This window comes from Daldinia decipiens (genome assembly GCF_022478715.1).
Source record: "Daldinia decipiens strain CBS 113046 unplaced genomic scaffold F4813scaffold_15, whole genome shotgun sequence".
Taxonomy (NCBI): domain Eukaryota; kingdom Fungi; phylum Ascomycota; class Sordariomycetes; order Xylariales; family Hypoxylaceae; genus Daldinia; species Daldinia decipiens.
In genome coordinates, this window is record NW_026054558.1 from 222,108 (window position 1) to 241,751 (window position 19,644).

Consider the following 19,644-nt stretch of genomic DNA (forward strand, 5'->3'; position numbering starts at 1 on the left):
TCGCTCTTAGATAGAATTGTACATTTGATATCCTACATCTGTTAGCCTTGCTTGTAAACTCTGGAAGGTTTCCTGTATTTTTTTTTCCCACAACTGACCTGTAGTATGGTTCTCGCCTCGTCCCGGTTAGTCGCAGAATCCTCTAGGGAAGATGCGATGAGATTCGTTTTCCAAGTTTGCCTTCGTCGAATATACTACATAACCTCTGTTAGCGGTGTCCATCTTCGCCCACTGCAGACTTGCCTGTTCTATTGAATCCGAGCCAGACACGATATAGCGCGTGGTTATAACTTCGTTTTTTTGTCCTAAACGATAGACGCGGTCCATGGCTTGCTGTTCTATCAAAGGATTCCAACCAGGTTCCATTAAGTGCACGCGGCTAGCCATAGTTAGATCAAGCCTATTGGTCAGTTAGCCAATCGCGAGATCGGTTATGCGTTTGTGTAAGTGTCAAGTTCTTGTAGCCTACCCGACCGCGGCACTTCCCAATGAAGCGAGCAATATAGTACAGTCATTATTGGTGCGAAACTCTTCAAGTGCATAACGTCTCTGCGCCAGACTCTTACTACCATCAAGCCTTTGGTACGTAAAAGAGTTCAACGATAGCGCTCTGCCAATAAGATCCAACATGCCTGTCCATGTCGAGAATATGATGCTATGCTTGATCAATCCTGCTTATCTAGAAATATCTTTGAAGATGGCTTACCTCTTCGCTGGTCGCTGGTCGGATGCAGTTGCTGCTGTATGATCGCTGTGCAGATTTTGTAGTAGAGCCTTCACTTTCGATGAAGGAAAATACCTCAGTGGTTGAACTTCAGAGCCTTTGGAGCCCCTCGTCGATTTACTAATCTCATCTCCCTCCAGAGCAGTGACATTACAGAGAGGGCAAGCGAGGCTACTATCATCATAGGCATCGCTGCTTTGAAGACATACCCGGCATACCTGGTGGAAACATGAAAATACGTGATAGGATGATTCGTCTTCATGGTCAAGACTTTTGCCGCAAGATTCGCACTTTTGGAATTGAAGGCAGGTAGCATCTTGGAGCCAATCTTGCAGATCTCCAGGAAGCAAGTCGCTGCCGTGGTTACAAATCTGCCGAAGCCGGAGAATAAACTGAAACGTATTCATAGTTGCTCCTCCTGACTCGATGGCTAGCGCGAACCCCCTTTTGACCAAGTTGTAGAGTGTCCGCTCTTCATCATTTAAGTGAATATAATGGATAAGATCACTCCGTGGAGGGAGATCGAGGTCGGTGTCAACTGATGCCTTCGTTCGGCGGAGGGCGATTGATTTGATTAGCGACCTAAGTCGCTCCCATCCACCTTGTTGTCTTTTATCGATTGGGGCCAGGAACGTGTGCTTAAATATATCGGGATCATCAAAAGGATCGACCCTTAGAAATTCAACGAGAGCACCCAGGTCCTCTAAGCGGTTCTGAATAGGCGTGCCCGTCAAACACCAGCGATGTTTGGCTTTGAGCATCCTCACAGCCTGAAACATCTTTGAAGCACGGTTCCTTACAACGTGTGCTATAAAGCCTCTTAGTAACCCAAAATTAGTGGTGGCAATAGCTGCTTACCCTCATCGAGAACAACACGGTGCCAGTCAATACCATGGAGAATCCCAGTCCGCCCAATCGAGGCATTTCTACCTGGCAATTCGGCCCTGAGAGTCTCATATGTCGTAAAGACGATATCGACTGTTTTGAGAGTTGTAATAACCTTGTGTCTCGCCGATCCATGATAGATGCTGTAGCTCAAGGACCCTTTCTTAAAATGTCTTTGATATAGTCAGATCGGAGTTAACAGTCGCTATTAGTACGATACATACCTTTCTATTTGGTCTTGCCAACCGGTAATAGCTATGATAATTTAGTAAAAGCATTTAAACGAGCCACAGCTGTTAGTACCTACTTGACACGGGACAGACTATTAGATTTACACAGGGAACTTGACAATAGGCATCCTTGTTTTCGTTATTTAGCGACGTTGCAATGAGAGCTAAAGTCGTAAGAGTTTTCCCAAGTCCCATATCCTTGGAATATATATTAGTTAAGCTCGGTAAGCTGCGGCGTGAGTCCTTACATCCGCAAGAAGACCGCCAAGACAGAGCTTCGGCTCTCGGGTAGTATGACTTTGAGTCACCGTATTATAGAATCTGTCCAGAATAAGTAACATACCACACGAGTGTTGGTTAGCTTTCGAACCTAGAGAAAGAAAACGCCGCATCGGTCTTTTCAACCCAAACGGAAGGGAACTCCGCATTACGGATATCTCCCGACTCCTTCTCCATCATCATAGCGAGAGCTTTACTTTGATACCTGGCTGCTTGTCAGTTCACGCCATTACTCCAAACATATTCGAACACTTACGGCTTCAGTGCTGTAGTAATAACCCTTGAGGTTTGTACCCTCCTGAAGTTGGTGGGCCCAATCGCGCAGTCTAGCAACTCGGTGGCTTTACTTTTGTCGCTTTCACCCAGAATAGTACATCGAGACAGGGACAGTCCAGAAGTTTCTTGGAAAAGATTATCCTCTTTTCCGGAGTACGAAAAGCATTGAGGATTATGGTATGGTCGGGAGACATCATATGAATCCGGTTGTTGGAGGAAGCAGTCCTGCTCCAGGAGCATATTCCCAATTGCGTCACCCTGTTCAAATTGCCCGTATATAAGCACCTCGATAATTTTAGAGGTCTTCAACGATGCTTTGAGTTCTACATTGTAACTCTTCACCAGGTTAACCAAGATCTGGGCCGATATCTGATCAAGAAGCCCTTCGTACGAGTTTGAAGTCTCATCTCGAACTATTACCATGATACCGCTCACTTCAAGTTTCACATCTTTCGCTGCCTTTCCCGTGATGAATTTATTCTTAAGTTGGAAACCTTCGAGGATAACCTGACGTTCCCGTTAATGCGTGACCTGTTCAACGTGGATGTCTTGCTCACCATTCCAAAGCAAGTGTCACACAAGAATGTTTCGAGACTTTCTCCAGTCGTGATAAGATCTTCTTTAGTAGATCTAGCTGTAGCAAGGGTATCGTCCCGGGCCTCATTTTCAGGCCGTGCCTGCCTTTCATCCTCGAAGCCATTAATCCCGCAGATTTCTGCACCGGTGTTGTTATCTACACCACTAGCACCAATATGTTGACTTGAGACAGTCCCTGGTACGCCCGATCCGTGAGTCGGTCGTGTTTTCTTATGGGGATATAGAACTGTCGTAGTCGAGTCAACGCCAGATTCTCCCCATTGACTTACGGCTTCCCAGGAGCGCTTGGTCCCCCAAATGGGATCGTCGTCTTCTAGCATGCTGCTCGTATCTCGTCATATACTTGGAACTATGAATGAATAAAATACTCTTGAACGAAAAATGGGCTAAATGATATTTATATAGCCACACGATAAGAATGAGAATGAAAGAGGGTTAACATAGTGGCTTAGATGTTGGTATTATGCTGCGCATGTCTTAGGTTGTAAAGAAGCTGCAGGCTACCTACTCAGCCCAAATCAGGCCTCCTATTAAAACCTAAGGCGAACTCTCACCCTGCAGCCAACTAAGCACACACTTGATTTGATAATCGGCACATCAGGCTCTACGCGAGTACAATAATATCACGTGTAAGCCCGCACATGATTCTGTACCGAAATCTCAATGCTGCAGAGAAATACCGTAATATATTCATCTACTGCATCCTATGCTACTTACATAAAGAGCACAGCCAAGATCCCCGTAGCTCCCACCACCAGCATCGCAGTTATCGTATCTGCCTTCGGTACCGCCGCAGCGCTTTGAGTGAACGACGGCAAAGTGTTGTTCGTTGGTGCGCCACTAGCTGCTGCTGCCGCCGCCGCCGTCTCCGCGGGGCTCGCAACCTCAGAGGATATCGGCACCAGCGAGCTCAGCGTGGATCGCACGCTAGGGAGCTCTCGCAATCCGCTCGTCGCTTCGGTAGGACGTGCTTCGGCGGCAGTAGCACCGCTCGAACTGCCCGAGGCGCCGGAAAGCGACTGCTGGACCCCGGCGGTTTCGGCGCCTTCGGATCCCAGAGACTGGAGACTTCCAGATGTTAATGCACCGCCGGTAGGGAGTGCGACGAGCCCGGTTGGTTCAGATCCAGGAGGAATGTCTGCATTCGTGGCTACTGCACCACCGGCAGGCAGTGCGACAAGCCCAGTTGGTTCAGATCCGGGAGGAAGGTCTGCATTCGTAGCTACTGCTCCAGTGGCATCCGTAGTGGCAGTGGCGTTAGAGAAACCCCCGAACTTCGAAGTGGCAACGGCTGCGGGAACACTGACCGCAAGGGCCGAAGTAGACACATTCGCGAAGATCGGCGATGTAACTGCCGCCGCCGCACCAGCACTGATGATGCGAAAGCTTTGAATAGCAGCAGAGCTGGAAGCTACCGCCAGCGCGCTTGAGCCTGCTACGGCCCCGATGTCAATAGCCGCGGAAGACGTAGCAGTTGGTATAGAGATAGTTTGAAAGCTCTGGACGTTCCCGACTACCGCCGCGGAGCTTGATGAAGATGAAGCCACGACGACCTATAAATGGTTAGGGGCTGCAGCTTGGAGTGTCTGGTTATTAGTAAAAGACTCACCTTTGACGTCTTACGTGCGGTACTAAAAGTAGTTACAGCTGCTGAGGACTCGATAGTCGCACTACTCGTGGAGGTCTCACCGGCAGCTGTTGATTGTTGTAGCCCGGGGAGAGCGACTAACTGACCAGCAGTCACTGGTGCGCCAGGGAGCTGTACCAATCCCCCGGAGGATCCTGCTTCAGACCCACCACCACCACCTTTCACTTCGGCTTCCGTGTCGGATCCCTTATTCCCTCTAACATTTGGCAATTGTTGAAGTTGGCCACCGGAGGAAGATGATTGGTTAGAAGGAGATAAATTTTGATCTCGCAGAGGAATAGGGGCTGGAGAAGCAAGTACTCCATTGAAGGCAGCGCCAAGCATAACAGCCAGAGCTGTGACTAGATCTGATTTCCTCATTTTATATTGCCTCTAGCTGCGTATTCTATGAGGTGTATTAATTATATGTACAAGGAACAAACTAAGAACTATGCAAAAAGAACGTAAATACTGCTCAACAGTATAAGCTGACCAGCAGGTGAAGCATTAAGGAAGGAGTGACGATAGGACGATAGGACGATAGGACGAAAGGAAAGAAAATAATTATGAACAGAGATCTGGATGGGAGGTGAGCACCATTTACCATGTGGTTAGTGGATATGTAGGTATATAATGCCATGACATATCACGCAGCCCTCCGTGATTTTCAGATAGTTGCCTGAGCTTGAGACATCATCCCATAGCTTGACATGTCTTGGCATATACTCTAATAACACTAGTGGCCATCGTGGCCCCTCGTTTAAGCCGGGGTATATGTAGACGTACATGTGTATTAACTATGGCAGTAAGCCTAATTTAAGGTCATCTTCCAGGGGCGCCCTCAAGCTGAACTTGGGTCAAAGCCTACCTACATACGATGAAGAGCCGCAAGGTGAATGGCTACTAATGTCCGACATCGAGATACTAGCATGAAAGCAGAAAAATTCGAGACGAGTCAAGTAGAAACCACCCGTTACTTCTTGCCAGTATCTACACATCAAGTTAGCAAGTCGATGCGACGTGCCATAAACATGAAGAAAGCATTGAATAACCAAGAGATGAACCAATCGAAGTGCTCGACATGGGACGAGGATCCGACGATGCGATGCCAGGAAACGCGGCTCAAAAGGAGCCGTGCCCAACGCCCCCTGACAGTGATGGGAGCTCGGAACTGGGTAGCATCCGGGGACCGCTAACCTATTCTAGCTATAAAGCTTCTTTTTCTTCTGTATGGTTACTGTCGAGGTCTTAGCTCTGGGACTTTGAGACGAAACCCTGCTGGCTCTGAAACCTGCATCACCAATCAAGCTTAAAATCAACTTCAAGCCTTGCTTGGGATTAGCGAGGCCCCTAACGTAAAATATCTTTAAGAGACATTGTCATTCATACGAGTTGCCTTTGAATTACATTAAACCCTGCAAAGCCAAGAGGATCACCGCGATATTCAGTAGATTTTGCAGATTACGTGCTGCGATGCCAGATCCCTATGGCATTTTATTGTAATAATCTTCATAAGCCATGATTTCCAATACAACTTGCTCGAATTGATGTCACTAAGCTCACAAGAAGCAGAATGCAGTCCATATCCTTTCAAACCCATTCCCTTGCGCGGAAGACGAGTTTAACGGATGTAACCGTACATCAAACAATAGTACACATAGGTTAAGTCCCTCATTTTGGGATTTGAGTCTTTGATAAGCAAGAAATTTACCAGTGAGACCGTCCAACGCCCTTGAGCCATATCTGTTCCCCGGGAGTCTTCTTGCTATCGTAATTTGAGGCCTTCGGAGGTAATGGACCTAATATTAATTCGCTTCGAATTGCCATGACGTCTTAGAATTCCGTCAGGCTATTCTTCATTCTCATTCTCGCCCTCAATAATTTTCATCTTGAAGAGGAGAGGGAAAACCACCGTACAGCATTTCCTAGATGTTACCTTCAGCCGGCGTGCCTCCCCCTTGCTGCGTATCCACGCCATGAAAAGCGTCACCAAACGCTGAATCATCCATTTCCATACCCAAACTCTCACCGAGGTCCCCAGGCGTCTCGCTAAAGCCTGCTAATGCATCTCCCGCCGTATTCAAGTCATCTAACGAGCTGAAGTCGTTTTGGTCACCATCGAACCCTGCTGAAGGGGTTCCTGTTGCTGATGCTTGCTTACTTAGAGCGCCTGCGGTCCTCGGTGGATTATTGGCAGGCGTTGCACCCGCGGTGCCATCTGGAACAGCACCGGCTTTGGAGACTACCACCCAGTCACCACTCCCGGTACCTTGATCAGGAGCGGTTCCGGTTGACGGATCGACGACGCCGCTCATGTTTACATCCCCCGTGCTGTCCGTCTGCGTGGGCTGTAGAGGCGAAGGGACGTTCAAGTTTGCTGGTGTAGTAACGCGGGAATGAACGCCTGAGGCCTGAGCTTGGGGAGTCGGGAAGTTATTCATTGGCGTAGATGTAGACGAGACCCCTGTTCCAGTATGTATTTGGTCAAGAAGGCCGGCAGCAGTTCCACCGCCCATGTCGATATCATGATCTCCCATAGTGAATCCACTATGCTGAGACCCTGCATGTGATGGTTGCCTAGACATTGCCCCGCTGCCATTTGTCCCGCCGTTCTGAGGCTCTCCAAGAATAGGACCTGGACCCGAGGTTATTTGGGGCGTCGGCTCCGGAGCTGGCTCTTGATAACCACCGTCTTGTATTCTCCTCAGTTCATATATGACCTCTGCTCGACGGCCTAGGTGCGCTTCAACCTGAGATACGATCTCATCAACCTTCTTATTATGCTTAGAGGGCCAGCGATTTGTGTCGTCTTCGCTTTCTTCGACTTTCCTCTCAAGTTGTAGTACATCAGAACCCGGCTCATCTAGAGCTGATCGCAACTCCCTTTCGGCAACAGTGAGGAGGGAGTTGTGCTTAAACTTGGCGACCTTTTTGGCGTGATCTGCTTTCATCTTCTCAATCTCTGCCTGCGTAGAACGAAGCCGATCATTAACTCGCTTGCGAAACTCTGCAGCCTTCTCCGGATCAAACTGAGTTGCGGTAGGCTTAGAAAGTGTCTGGGTGGTTGCATTAAAACTATGAGCCTCAAAAATACCATCAGTTAAATCCGAAAGCTCTCCTTTAAGACCTAATCCAAGATCTGAAAACCCAATCTGGCCCATTCTGTATGGGGATGACAGTATCTCTTCCATCCACTCGTGGTTCTGGCGATAGCGAGCTAAACTAACTTCACGTGGTGTAAGATGGTCAAACATGTCGCCACGAGAGGTGTCTTCTTCATCATCATACACGCCTTCCTGCTGGGAAATGGCAGGTATGGCGGAAGCTACTTGGCCTTGCGCAGCTTGGCCGGTCCGCGCCCGTTTTGATGGTGGTGCACCCGCCGTAGGGGGGTGGGCGGGATATGCCATTGCCTGTGGAACGCCGCGGGGGCCTGCGAACATGGGCTGCCTTGACGGCTCTCTTGGCCAGGCGATCTGAGGCCAGTTCACCCGGTCGCTGAGGATGAACTCCTTTCGTTGAATCTGGCCACATCGCTGCAGGTAGGCGCGGGTCTCTAGGATAGATTGAACTCGAGGGTCGCGCGGAATCATCTGGTGAGGAATACGCTCGTTGTTATCGACAGGACCGTAGTGAACTATCCATAGACTAGGATCAACCTGAGGAGCATTTGGGTTGTGGATATTAGGAGGAATGAGGCGAAAGCGACGTCTCGAATGTGACGCATATGGCTCTCCATAGGCAAATCCAGCTTTGTGATAATACATCTCGAGGATCTACACAGCTTATTTAGCATGAGCTCACAGCTCAGAATTCAAGATCTATCATACCACACCGTTTCCCACGTCCTGCTGTAAATATTGTTCCTGGGGAGGCCAGATGAAACCATCGCTGGCGAAGTTGACACCCATCTGTTGTAACGGTTGCCACGTCAAAAAGACATTTCCATTCTCAGGCCGATCGAGATAAGTCCAGAAGAACGGTGCGGTGTCGCGGGCGATCTTGGGAGCTTGCATCAACCAACTGGTTACTTCGGAGGGTTCAACTCGGGCTTTGAGGGTGTATCTGTACGTCGAAATGAGATGCACATGTGGGAGCTAAACATGTCTATATTAGCAAGCAATTGTAATGATATGCGATCGCAAATGAAAAATACCAAGTCTCGATGGACCCCGTAACTGGGGTCACCCATTGCTGACATTGTCGTTTGAGCGAGATAAATGAGACTATCACGCTCAATTGATTAATACCAGAATTCGAGGTAAATAGATGAGTCCGGTATAATCGATTTGAAGTTGTGGTAAGAATAGCAAAGCGCGAGGCGCAAGGGGGGATCCGCGATGATAAGGCTGCGCGCGAAAGTTTCGATTTGATGATCGCGAAGATGCGCGACGACAGAGCTCGACTTTCCTTGGGGGGAATTTGTTACAGGTACGCCTGAGGCTTGGTAAGTTGTAGCTGTGGGTCTACACGCGCTACAAAAAATGTGGCTCGAGCCAACCATCTCCGACATCTAAAATTCACGTGCATTCCACCTAACCTAGAGATATACGAGGTACAATTAGGTACATACGTAGGTACCTAACCTAGGTAACCTAACCCAACAGCTAGGTACATTTAGCCCGTGTTTAACTGCATATTATTTATATGTATGTAGCTCTTACGAGTTGCTTTACGGACACAGAGATAGTCTAAAGTATTTATTTTTCCAAGTATATGGAAATTGGGATTTGCTATTAATTCAGATATTTATTTTCATTCTTCTAAACTTGGTAGGCCGACTATGTCATGTCATACCATAGCATGCTCGGTTTAAATCATTCCTTTTTCCCATCTATTGAGAATGACCCTGCCCATACGCCATACTTACCATTGGTAAGCGCGCTCATATTCGCTCACATGGATACCATCCTTTATGCTTGGTATGTGGAAGCCGACACGTTACCTCCCCGACCAGTCCAGTTAACGTGGATATATTGGCCTTCGGGGTACTTAGCGTTGGCATACTCAGGCTTAACCTGGAAGGTGTGTGCTCCGAAGTAGTCACGCTGGGCCTGGAGAAGGTTGGCGGGCAGGTCCTTGGTGCGGTATCCGTCAAACCACGATAGCGCAGTAGAGAAGGCAGGGGTTGGGATTCCGAGAACGGCAGCTTTAGCAACCACATCTCTCCAGCCGGGCTGGGCCTTGTGGATGGCCTTGTTGAAGAAGTCGTCGAATAGCAGGTTCTCGAGATCAGGGTTGTTTCGGTAAGCCGCAGTAATATCCTTTAAGAAGACAGAGCGGATGATGCAACCACCTCTCCACATCAAGGCAATCGAAGGCTTGTTAAGCTTCCACTTGAACTCTTTCGCGGCCTGATTACAGTCAGAAACGTCTACACGCCTAGGGAAGTATATAAACGGATAATACGACATACCTCTTGCATCAGCATAAAACCTTGAGCATATGAGATGATCTTGGAAGCGTACAGAGCCTGCTCGAGGTCTTCAAGGAATTGCTCCTTGCTGCCCTCGAACTTGGTTGTGCGACCGACGTATTCAAGTTTGGTCGAAGCCTTGGTTCGCTCGGCCTTGATTGAAGACAGACAACGGGCAAGAACAGCCTCGGCGATCAGGGTAACGGGCATTCCGAGATCCAGAGCGTTGATGGCAGTCCACTTGCCAGTACCCTTCTGACCGGCCTGGTCCAGAATCTTCTCAACTAGTGCCGTTCCGTCGTCATCGTTGAAGTACATGATGTCGCGGGTGATTTCGATCAAGAACGAGTCTAGGACGCCCTTGTTCCACTTGGCCAAAACATCACCGATCTCCTTGTTGCTTAATCCAAGACCACGCTTCATGATATCGTAGGCCTAGTGAAATTAGTTTGACTGTTTCGAGATGCATGAAATATAGGGGCAATGGGTATAAGGGCAACAAACCTCGCAAATCAGTTGCATGTCACCATACTCGATACCGTTGTGCACCATCTTGACGTAGTGGCCAGCACCCTCGTCACCAACCCATTCACAGCATGCCTCGTTGTCGCTCTTGGCAGAAATGCTCTGGAAGATATCCTTGATGTAAGGCCACGCCTCCTCGTTACCACCCGGCATCAACGAAGGGCCATATCGAGCACCTTCCTCGCCACCGGAGACACCGGAACCGACGAATCGGATACCCTTGCCTGAGAGGTATTTAGTTCGTCGGTTTGAGTCGGGGAAGTGAGAGTTGCCGCCGTCAATGATGACGTCTCCCTTCTCTAGAAGAGGGAGTAGGGTCTCGATCCAGTCGTCGACAGCCTTGCCCGCCTGTACCAGCAGCATAACACGGCGGGGCTTCTTTAGCTTGGAGATGAACTCCTCGTTGGAGTGAGCGCCGACGATAGACTTGCCCTTGGCCTCGTTTGCCAAGAACGCATCTACCTTGGAGATGGTTCGGTTATAAGCGCAGACGGTAAAGCCGTGGTCGGCCATGTTCAGAATCAAGTTCTGACCCCTATAACAAATGAATATCTCCAGAGCTTACTAAGGGATTTGAGGGGATTAGGATAAACGTACATGACAGCCAGGCCAATGAGGCCCAAATCAGCGCTTTTGGAATAGTTAGCATGGCTTCAACGGAGCGATTTACGACGAATTCGTAGATGATATAATATAATGAAAGAAGCTCGCCTTGGGCCTCCCAGAGAACTGGTTATGTTGGCAAGACGAGCCCTAAAGGCCCCGAAGAGTTATTTCAGTTACATAGGTCGCAAAGGCACTCAATTTGCTGGGTAGAAAGAAAGATGGGAGTCGGCGGGGTGATGATTTTTCTGATGGCGGGGTAAAAGAGTAATCATCATCGCCAAGGTAAGACAGAGAGGTATATTTGGACTTACACGGCACCAGACATGATTGCAGCGATATTGGTAACTCAATGGTAGAAGGACGAAGTTATTTGCTAAAATGCTAAAAGCGCAGATGGAGAGCGGGAATATAAAGAATTAATTGTAGACTACGGTCGGTCGCGGGAGGGAGGTTACTTTTCTATGATGGAGTTCATTAGGAAAAGTGGGGCTGAAAGTGGATGTGATGGAGGGGTAAGTAAGAAAGTGGTGCCCAGGAGTAAAAAGGGTAGGAGGGAAGGGAATTTGTTATTGAAATACCTTCCGTAGGTACCTACAACCCGCCTATAACGTGCCGTCTTAACCAACCAGGCGTAAGCTATGTACCTACTGCATAGTACCTAGGTTAGTTGAAGATGACAAGACGCGCAGCGCTTGCATCCCATCAATCAAAGAATTCCCGGAAGGCACGGGTTTATTACTGAGAACCCTTCTTTTCCATTATTTACTACGCGTGGGTTTGCATACTTTGTCTCTCGCCTATCACCGATTACGGATCGTGAGAATTACCTACATCTAGTAGATATTGCATATTAACAACCTAATACTAATATTTACCGATTTGCTTTTTGCGATATCAATAATCTACCAGGTAGCTAGAGAAAATTAAAAAAAAACATGCCACTTCGTTCTTCTCTAACATGGGATACGCCTCATGTTGATCTTGGTTGATTCAGATCCCCCCGTGAGACCTTAACGCCGTTTCGTAAATCCACCGGGGGACGGGCGAAATGCTTGGTCATTGACGAGCCTGGATCCACATCGGGTTTTATTGAACTAACCTAGGTTACGTATGTACGATACTATGCATGATACTATGCACGATACTACGTATATGCAATAATAGGTTAGATGGCAATATACTTGTTGAGCTATCCTCGTGTAAGACCGTCTATCAGGCTGAACTCTCGGTCTAACAAGGTTGAGAAATTTGCTTGTACTTGGGTATTCTTAGATAGCCGCTCCATTGTCAGCTATTTACCTAGGTTAGGTATGTACATATAAGAAACTACCAGATCCAATCCCACAATGGGTCCACTGTGCATATTGTAATGCTTAGCAACCGAATACCTACTCACATAACAAAACAGCCTGCTGACTCTGGATCATTATGAAACAATGGCAATGTCGAAACACGGGAGTACCGGAAGGTATTAGAGCCCCAGTAACCTATAGCAAATAATGCCCCTTTACAGAGATCTTAGAGACGGGTTTAAGAACTACTAATTTAATGTAAAGCCATGTTGTTTAATAGATGTCAATCCAAGCTGTGGAAATTTTGTATTACTTGTGCTGTCTTCATACATTCGACGCACCCTAACTTCCGACCTCACTAATTGGTTCTTAATTATCGGGACTGGGGGATGGGCTACATACAAAGCGGCGCAACAAACGACCGAGAGTAGTTGTGGTGGAACGCGGGCTAGACAAGTTAACCAGGATTGAGGCCAAATCCTACTCATGACTGCGAGGCTACAACAAAATGTCTCATGGGGAGAACCGGGCAATAGATTAATGACCTTGAGCCAATCAGGGGGACCTTCTAAGTTCTCGGCCCTTTATGCGGATTGCCGGCCCTCATGATTATTATGCTTAGCAGGCCTTATCAGGCGAATTACCATCTTGGCAGTCAAGGCATCCGGCCGAAAGTTGAAAGATAAGGCGGGAGGGAATATGAATATAGTGAATATAGTAAATATAGTAAATATAGTAAATATAGTAAATATAGTAAATATAGTGTTGATGATAAACGACGATATGAGAAGGTATAATGTAAAGAATACCTAAAGCATAACAAAGCAATGTCTCTAGGTAGTAGCTTTGAACGAGAGTTGGATTAGATGCTATCCAGTCACCTCCTTTGAAGTCTAAATGCCACTTTCTATACCTACCTAAGTTACATATTGCGTGGAACCTAACATTGGATGGCATGAGAAGATGTTAAGAGTAGGTTTATTAGCTGAACAAACTCAAGGTGTAAGTTATCTTATTGTTTGGACCATTTATGTATGTACGAACTTAAGTATGAACCAATACATGTAACTACCTTTAACATGTTCCCACCTTGGTTCTTCAAACCCATTTCTGAGGGAACTGCCTCTAATGTTCAGTATAATAGGTAGCAGCAAGAAGTATTATTGTAGCTACTCTGCTTATGAGTGAACTACCTACCTGGTAGTTATTAGATGTCAACAATAGAAAGTCACAGCATTCTGTTGGGACAAGACCCAATGACCGGTGTAAGTGGATTAGGTCCATATGTACGTATCTACCTAGGTTAGGTACCTAGGTATGGGAGCCAAAGGCACGTGGCTGTGTACAAACAAATATGCACCGCCACATTTAATGCGCCATAGATCAAAGAGACTTCAACCTTAGAATTCAGGATCGAGTACTTCGAATCGGGCTGCACTCCATAGAATCACGTCGATAGAATCTAATCAACCCGTAATTTTCACACCGTCACCACACCAACGTCAAGTTCACACGCACAACTCAACTTCACCTTTTTCACAATTCGAACGCGCTCACGTATTTATAATCCTCCGATACTCGTCCCCAACCCAACTCCCGAAACCAGAGCGGTAAAAGCCCCAGGTTACCTAAGGTATCCAAGAAGCAGGAAAGAAAAAAAGAGTCCAGGCTATATATCCGGATTCGTAGGTACGTGTTGCACCCGAAACACACACACACACTACACCTCTCGGGCGCACAGCAAAGTTCATCATGTCCTATCCGCCTCCTCCAGGCTCCAGCAATTCGCTCCCCCCGCGACCACCCCCCTCGCGCTTCTCCAGCTTCAAGCCAGCCTTCTCGCCATCGCAAACCCACTCCCCGAGCCCCGGCCCCTACGCGCCTCCCGCCTACTCCAGCGCCCCGACATATGCTGGCGCTCCCGCCCCCGCCGGCCCCCCCAGAAACCAGTATGGCTCCTCGTACCAGCCGTACGCGCGCCCCGGCCCCATGACCGGTGGCTACCAACAACATCAACAACATCAACAACATCAACAACAACAACAACAACAATCCCAGCCAGCAGCAGCAGCAGCGAATCCGTACTCGTACCCCGGCCAGCAGCAGAGCTACCAGCAGAGCTACTACAGCGCGCCACAGGTAGCCGCCGGCACCACCGCCGCGCCCTCGTATGCCGCGGCCCCCCAGATCCGCAACCCCTTCCCGGCTCCTAACCAGGCGAAGGCCGACGACTATGACCCGGATATGGCGGCGCAGATCGCGCAGTGGCAGAGCGCATATGTGAAAGATCCCAACAAGGAAGGGGGTGCCGGTGCGCCCGCAACGGCAGGAGCGTCAGCAGCAGGGTCTGGGGGACGAGCAGGCTACGCCAACAGCGCGACGACGACGTACGCCGCGGAGCCGAGTGCCAGCGCCGCCGCCGCATCGGCAGCGGCAGCAGCAGCAGCAACGAACGGGGAGAAGAAGAAGACGGTCGTGCGGTCAGGCGGCGGGCAGAAATGGGCCGACGACACGCTCCTCGAATGGGACCCCTCGCACCTACGCCTCTTCGTCGGCAACCTAGCAGGCGAGACGACGGACGAATCTCTCTATAAAGCATTCTCGCAGTGGAAATCCCTGCAGAAAGCGCGCGTAATCCGTGACAAAGTCACGTCCAAATCCAAGGGATACGGATTCGTATCCTTCAGCGACCCGGACGAGTTCTTCCAAGCGGCCAAGGAGATGAACGGCAAGTACATCCAGAGCCACCCGGTCGTCGTGCGCAAGAGCACCACCGAGATCAAGCCCACTGCTGTCAAGGACAACAACCGCTGGAGCAAGAACGGCAAGAACAAGAACAAGAATAAGAACCGCGGCGCTAACGGTTCTGGTGGTGGCGGCGGTGGGAAGCGCGACGACGGCCTCGAACCCCATCTTGGCCCCGTGCCCACTGGTGTGCATAAGCCGGGTCAGAAGACGAAGGGCGGGTTGAAGATATTGGGTTGAGTAAGGGGAGGATATGTATATACCCTGCTGATGCTGATGCCTACACCTGCATAGGCTGTCATTATGCTATCACGCTTAGCTTGCTTTAATAACAGGCGTTAAAGACGCGCAGACTGAATCGGAAACCTCGTTTCTAGATACCAAGGAGCATATTATACTAATAAACCATGACGGAACGCCAATTCATCCTTGTTGTACCTCGCACACACGTTGTGATATGATATATAATATTGAGTCTTGCTACAATCTTGATCCGATCCTATGCTAATTCTCAACTCGACAATATTAACCACCGATGATACCAGCCTAAGCCACTTTATATATCCGTACATGAGGTACATGTGATGTTTCTATAAAACACATCTCTACACGTTCTATAGCCTACTAAACAAGCGTCCGCGCCTGGTTAGCAGGATGCATCGGCCTTCTCTATTTTTGCAATGGGGTATCTTGCTAATATGTCTGCTCGTTGCTCACACTAGCCTTGTTCTGCTCCCGTTTTCTCCTACTTCTCCAAGTTTTGAACGTAGGAGATCTGCCTGCTTCTGTCCAACTGACCGATCGGTTGGTCGGCTGATTTCTACCTATTTAGTAGATAAATACGCGGGCCTGGCCCTTTATCAAGTGCTCCTTGTTACTCCTGCTAATGCAGTATTCGGCCTCTTACTTTTTAGGCGACTGGTTCACTTGTCCCACTGGCCCTTCTCGTGCGTGCAGTTTTGCTGTTTAACTGCCGCGTTCGAGCATGCTAAACCCCACATAGATGTATAAGTTGCGCCATATTTCCTATGCTTCTATTCTGTTAATGAACCCCATACAAATGAAATGTAGCATGCGATAATCAATCTTCTCGAGAACGTTCGGTCCGGTGGGGTTCCGTCGAGCTGGAGGGACCTGCATTCGGTATTATATCCCCGTCGACTGCAAGCAGGCTATCTTCGATGCCGGTGGCTTCTTCATGAGCTAGGAGTCCCGTCTCTTCCTCGTCGGAATCACTTCCGCGTTCAAACTCGCTCGATGAACCTGATTGCGCTTGCTGGTAGCCTCGGTTATGTGCTTCCATTCGGGCGTCGTTACGCATCTTGGAGAGCTTGATCCAATTGTATGCGCCAATAGCACAGATGGTCACGACAAGACCTGAGATGTTTATGGGCGTAAGCTTGTCGTCAAAAACTAATGCTGCTGCCGAAATAGTGACCACCTCTTTGAAGATACCGGCGATAGAAAGCGTGACTACGCTGCTCCGCTGCAACAGAGCAAATTCGCTGGCAGTCATCAAGAAAGCGATCGTTCCTGGGAAAAGGAGGATAAGAGGTGTTCTAAGAGCACCCCATTCATTGGCTAACACCTGCAGCCCCTTTATCAGCTCGAAGAAGCCTTCTACCGGTACCGCGATTACTATCAGCGTGGCGAACATGACCGGCGCAAGGAAGAAGATGCTAGAGAACGGGTTCGACGTGGCGGGGTTCCGAAGCAGGAGGATCTGCGTCAGACCCCAGCGGAAGCCGGAGAAAAAGGCGGCGGATATTACGAGAATAAATCCTCCTAGTTGGAACTCGATCTCCCCTGCAACCATCATTACCACACCGGCTGTCATGGTTGCGATGATGCCAACTAGCTTCCACGTGGGACTTTCGAGGCGGAAAACAAAGGCGAAGAGTAAAACGAAGGCTAGGGAAGAAGATTTACACATGGCTATAGGCATGTTAGCTTCGAAGTTCTTATTATAAAACACATTAGTACCTACTGTAAAATGTAAGGGTAATGAATTTTAGAGATGTATTTCCGAGTCCAATATCTAAGCCAGTTGCCGCGCCACACGGCCCTATTCTCGTCAAATAAAACATCTTGGTCATAATGGGACGTTCGGGCTCGGACTCGTGTCTCGATCGGCCCAGGTCGGAATTGTGTTGGCCATTGTTAGGTCGTAGGGAGGGTATAAAGTATAATACTAAACTCGCAAGGGAAAATTGCACGAGCATGTGCACTGCTGTTGTAAATAAGGGGAATGCAAAATTGAGCTGGCCCGAATCGAACATCCATTTGTTGTACTATAAAACAGAGCTTGGTTAGCAATTATACGATTCGCATATCTAGTCTAAAGACGCCTTAGAGGGATAGCAATTGACTTACTAAAGAAATCGAAAGCGAGAATAGATACCAGAGCCCAATCAGAACACCATTGACGACCAATTTCTTAAATACGTCCTGGTCTGCCTCTTTTCGCTCCTCGTCTGTGATCTTGTCCCGCGCAATTCTCTGGTCTAACCTTGTATTGCGCCGTCGCTTAGCTCGTTTCCTCCGCTTATCCTTCTTTGTCAGACCTGTCTCCTCGTCATCGTGCAGGTCTTCTTCAGATAAACTGTCGTCTTCTTTGCTGTCCGATCTTGACGCGTCCCGACGCTGATCCTCTTCGGAGATTTTGCCTTCCAGCTCCCCCGGTCTCTTAGCGCTGGTGGAACGTGTCCGTGGAGTTCGCGAAGTAGACGGCTGAGGGATGTTGGGGTTGGCGGTAAGGGTACTTCGGCGGCGGCGATGGCCTGGAGGAGCTATGGAATCCATCTCAATATCCTCGAGACGGCGACCGGTAGGGTTGGCAGAAGAATGGTTAGCACCATCAGACGACCAGTCTACCTTAAAGCTGGTGGTAGCGGATGATGCTGACGAGGGATTGGATAAGTCGGGGTTCGTAGAATTAGGAGTGAATACGCTTTTAACGGATAGGGTGGCGGGATGAGACGGTGAAGGAAGACTGGATATACGTCTTTGGGAAGTAAGATTATTGGACAAAGGAGTAGACATATTTTATGTGGATGTGAATAATAAAGTCAGTGTACGGCAGAGACTCGAAAGTGATACGCCTCAGATTGGAGATAAACCAAAAGCAGCAAGCAACTGCAAGCATCATTGTGCGGAAACCCCCCTGGAAGGCCTGGAAGGACCCCTAGCCTCGTGAAGCTAACCGTAACTTTACTTAGCGTCGGCCAACTTTGGACATAAAACTCGAATTAGTCCCCAGTTGAACCCCCCTTTTTTATCTAATGACAAGGGCTTGGCGACTCGAATAATACCTAAACGAAGAATAACATTGAAGTCGTTGGAGTCTCTGGGGATGAGCTAGCAACTACCTAAAATCGGATCTGTACCTAGTATTATTATGTACGTTGGTAGGTTACCTAACGTACCATCCTAGATGTACATGTATGTATTATGCACAGCAGCCTCGGAGGTGAAATGGTGAAATACGGGGATCGCTCATATATTAAGTACCTCGGTACATAGATAATGTACAATGCTTTGTGTACACTGTACCTAAATATAGATACAATACTGTCTGGATCCTATGTGTTCATATCTGACATCTTACAATTTATATCTAAATACATAGGTTAGGTAGTCATGAATCATATATCGCTACACTTCGATTTAGAAGAGCAATTGACTTTTTAAACAACCATCTCTTCGTACAACATACATGTATCAATTTCCCCTGGCGCCACGTTAAAACGCCAAGTAAGAGGGCGCAGCTCATCCCAAAGTTATCCTTGACCATCAACCCAAAGTCTAACCCAATCAGGCATATGTGGACCATTTTACACCATAATAGTACTAGCGCACCCAAAACTCAACTACCATTTCACTAACATTATATTTATGTAAATATACGCTTTTATACAGCATTATAAGACTTAATGAAATATAAATAAATTTAATATAATTGATTAATAATTAATTATTAATCGATTAACTATTGATTTTTATTTTATTTTATTTAAATATAAAAAGTTTATTTTAAAATAAGTAAAAGATAAAAAATAGGTAAGCGCATATTTAATCAATTTCTAATCGATTAGGAATTGATTAGATAAAGCGCGCTAAAAACCTAAGTGCTTAGCGCTATAATATAGGGAATTTAGTAGTTATAATGCGCTGTAATTATAGGGCATTTAGCCTTATTCTAATGATTAAAAATGCTAAAAACTCACCCCAAAGTCGTACAAAGCTCACCCCAAAGCGGACCCCGTCAAATGCAACCAATCAAAATGTTGGATCTAAGGCCCCAGCTTTTGCCAAATCGGGTTAGACTTTGGGTTGATGGTCAAGGATGACTTTGGGATGAGGTGTAGACTCCGCCAAGTAAACATCCAAAAGCTAGCATTGCCTCAACCCCTGCAATTGACTCTCACCGTTAGAATTATGGG

At 47.9% G+C, this 19,644-nt stretch overlaps 8 protein-coding genes across 8 annotated transcripts; 2 read left to right on the forward strand and 6 right to left on the reverse strand.

The window, feature by feature from the left end:
- Window positions 1-126: 126 nt before the first annotated feature.
- Window positions 127-3,311, reverse strand: F4813DRAFT_389138 (SNF2 family N-terminal domain-containing protein; the record flags this gene model as incomplete). The annotated part of the gene is made up of 10 exons (XM_049246785.1): window positions 127-400; window positions 470-655; window positions 707-1,532; window positions 1,583-1,782; window positions 1,834-1,864; window positions 1,917-2,037; window positions 2,088-2,160; window positions 2,210-2,323; window positions 2,375-2,901; window positions 2,952-3,311. The coding sequence occupies 10 exons, from the start codon at window positions 3,309-3,311 to the stop codon at window positions 127-129; spliced, it is 2,712 nt and encodes a 903-aa protein (XP_049099836.1).
- A 196-nt stretch (window positions 3,312-3,507) lies between these two features.
- On the reverse strand, window positions 3,508-5,412 carry F4813DRAFT_63046 (uncharacterized protein). Its single transcript, XM_049248711.1, has 3 exons — window positions 5,223-5,412; window positions 4,601-5,024; window positions 3,508-4,544 (listed from the first exon to the last, which is right to left on the reverse strand). The coding sequence occupies exons 2-3, from the start codon at window positions 4,997-4,999 to the stop codon at window positions 3,705-3,707; spliced, it is 1,239 nt and encodes a 412-aa protein (XP_049099837.1). The 5' UTR covers window positions 5,000-5,024; window positions 5,223-5,412; the 3' UTR covers window positions 3,508-3,704.
- A 615-nt stretch (window positions 5,413-6,027) lies between these two features.
- Window positions 6,028-9,045, reverse strand: F4813DRAFT_62638 (DUF1750-domain-containing protein). The gene is made up of 3 exons (XM_049248710.1): window positions 8,775-9,045; window positions 8,449-8,715; window positions 6,028-8,394 (listed from the first exon to the last, which is right to left on the reverse strand). Exons 1-3 carry the CDS (start codon window positions 8,817-8,819, stop codon window positions 6,544-6,546), a joined length of 2,163 nt encoding a protein of 720 aa, XP_049099838.1. The 5' UTR covers window positions 8,820-9,045; the 3' UTR covers window positions 6,028-6,543.
- A 62-nt stretch (window positions 9,046-9,107) lies between these two features.
- On the reverse strand, window positions 9,108-11,894 carry F4813DRAFT_358258 (decarboxylating 6-phosphogluconate dehydrogenase). Its single transcript, XM_049243208.1, has 5 exons — window positions 11,477-11,894; window positions 11,157-11,189; window positions 10,539-11,094; window positions 10,035-10,469; window positions 9,108-9,972 (listed from the first exon to the last, which is right to left on the reverse strand). The coding sequence occupies exons 1-5, from the start codon at window positions 11,488-11,490 to the stop codon at window positions 9,532-9,534; spliced, it is 1,479 nt and encodes a 492-aa protein (XP_049099839.1). The 5' UTR covers window positions 11,491-11,894; the 3' UTR covers window positions 9,108-9,531.
- A 637-nt stretch (window positions 11,895-12,531) lies between these two features.
- On the reverse strand, window positions 12,532-13,344 carry F4813DRAFT_358261 (uncharacterized protein; the record flags this gene model as incomplete). The annotated part of the gene is made up of 2 exons (XM_049243209.1): window positions 13,222-13,344; window positions 12,532-13,194 (listed from the first exon to the last, which is right to left on the reverse strand). A coding segment is annotated over exon 2 (235 nt), but the record flags the coding sequence as incomplete, so codon positions are not given.
- A 542-nt stretch (window positions 13,345-13,886) lies between these two features.
- F4813DRAFT_358264 (RNA-binding domain-containing protein) lies at window positions 13,887-15,624 on the forward strand. The gene has a single exon (XM_049243210.1). It carries the CDS (start codon window positions 14,210-14,212, stop codon window positions 15,440-15,442), a length of 1,233 nt encoding a protein of 410 aa, XP_049099841.1. The 5' UTR covers window positions 13,887-14,209; the 3' UTR covers window positions 15,443-15,624.
- F4813DRAFT_358265 (TPT-domain-containing protein) lies at window positions 15,619-18,730 on the reverse strand. The gene is made up of 3 exons (XM_049243211.1): window positions 17,576-18,730; window positions 17,190-17,493; window positions 15,619-17,137 (listed from the first exon to the last, which is right to left on the reverse strand). Exons 1-3 carry the CDS (start codon window positions 18,242-18,244, stop codon window positions 16,284-16,286), a joined length of 1,827 nt encoding a protein of 608 aa, XP_049099842.1. The 5' UTR covers window positions 18,245-18,730; the 3' UTR covers window positions 15,619-16,283.
- Window positions 15,645-16,248, forward strand: F4813DRAFT_63157 (uncharacterized protein). Its single transcript, XM_049248712.1, has one exon. The coding sequence runs from the start codon at window positions 15,857-15,859 to the stop codon at window positions 16,211-16,213; it is 357 nt and encodes a 118-aa protein (XP_049099843.1). The 5' UTR covers window positions 15,645-15,856; the 3' UTR covers window positions 16,214-16,248.
- Window positions 18,731-19,644: the final 914 nt, after the last annotated feature.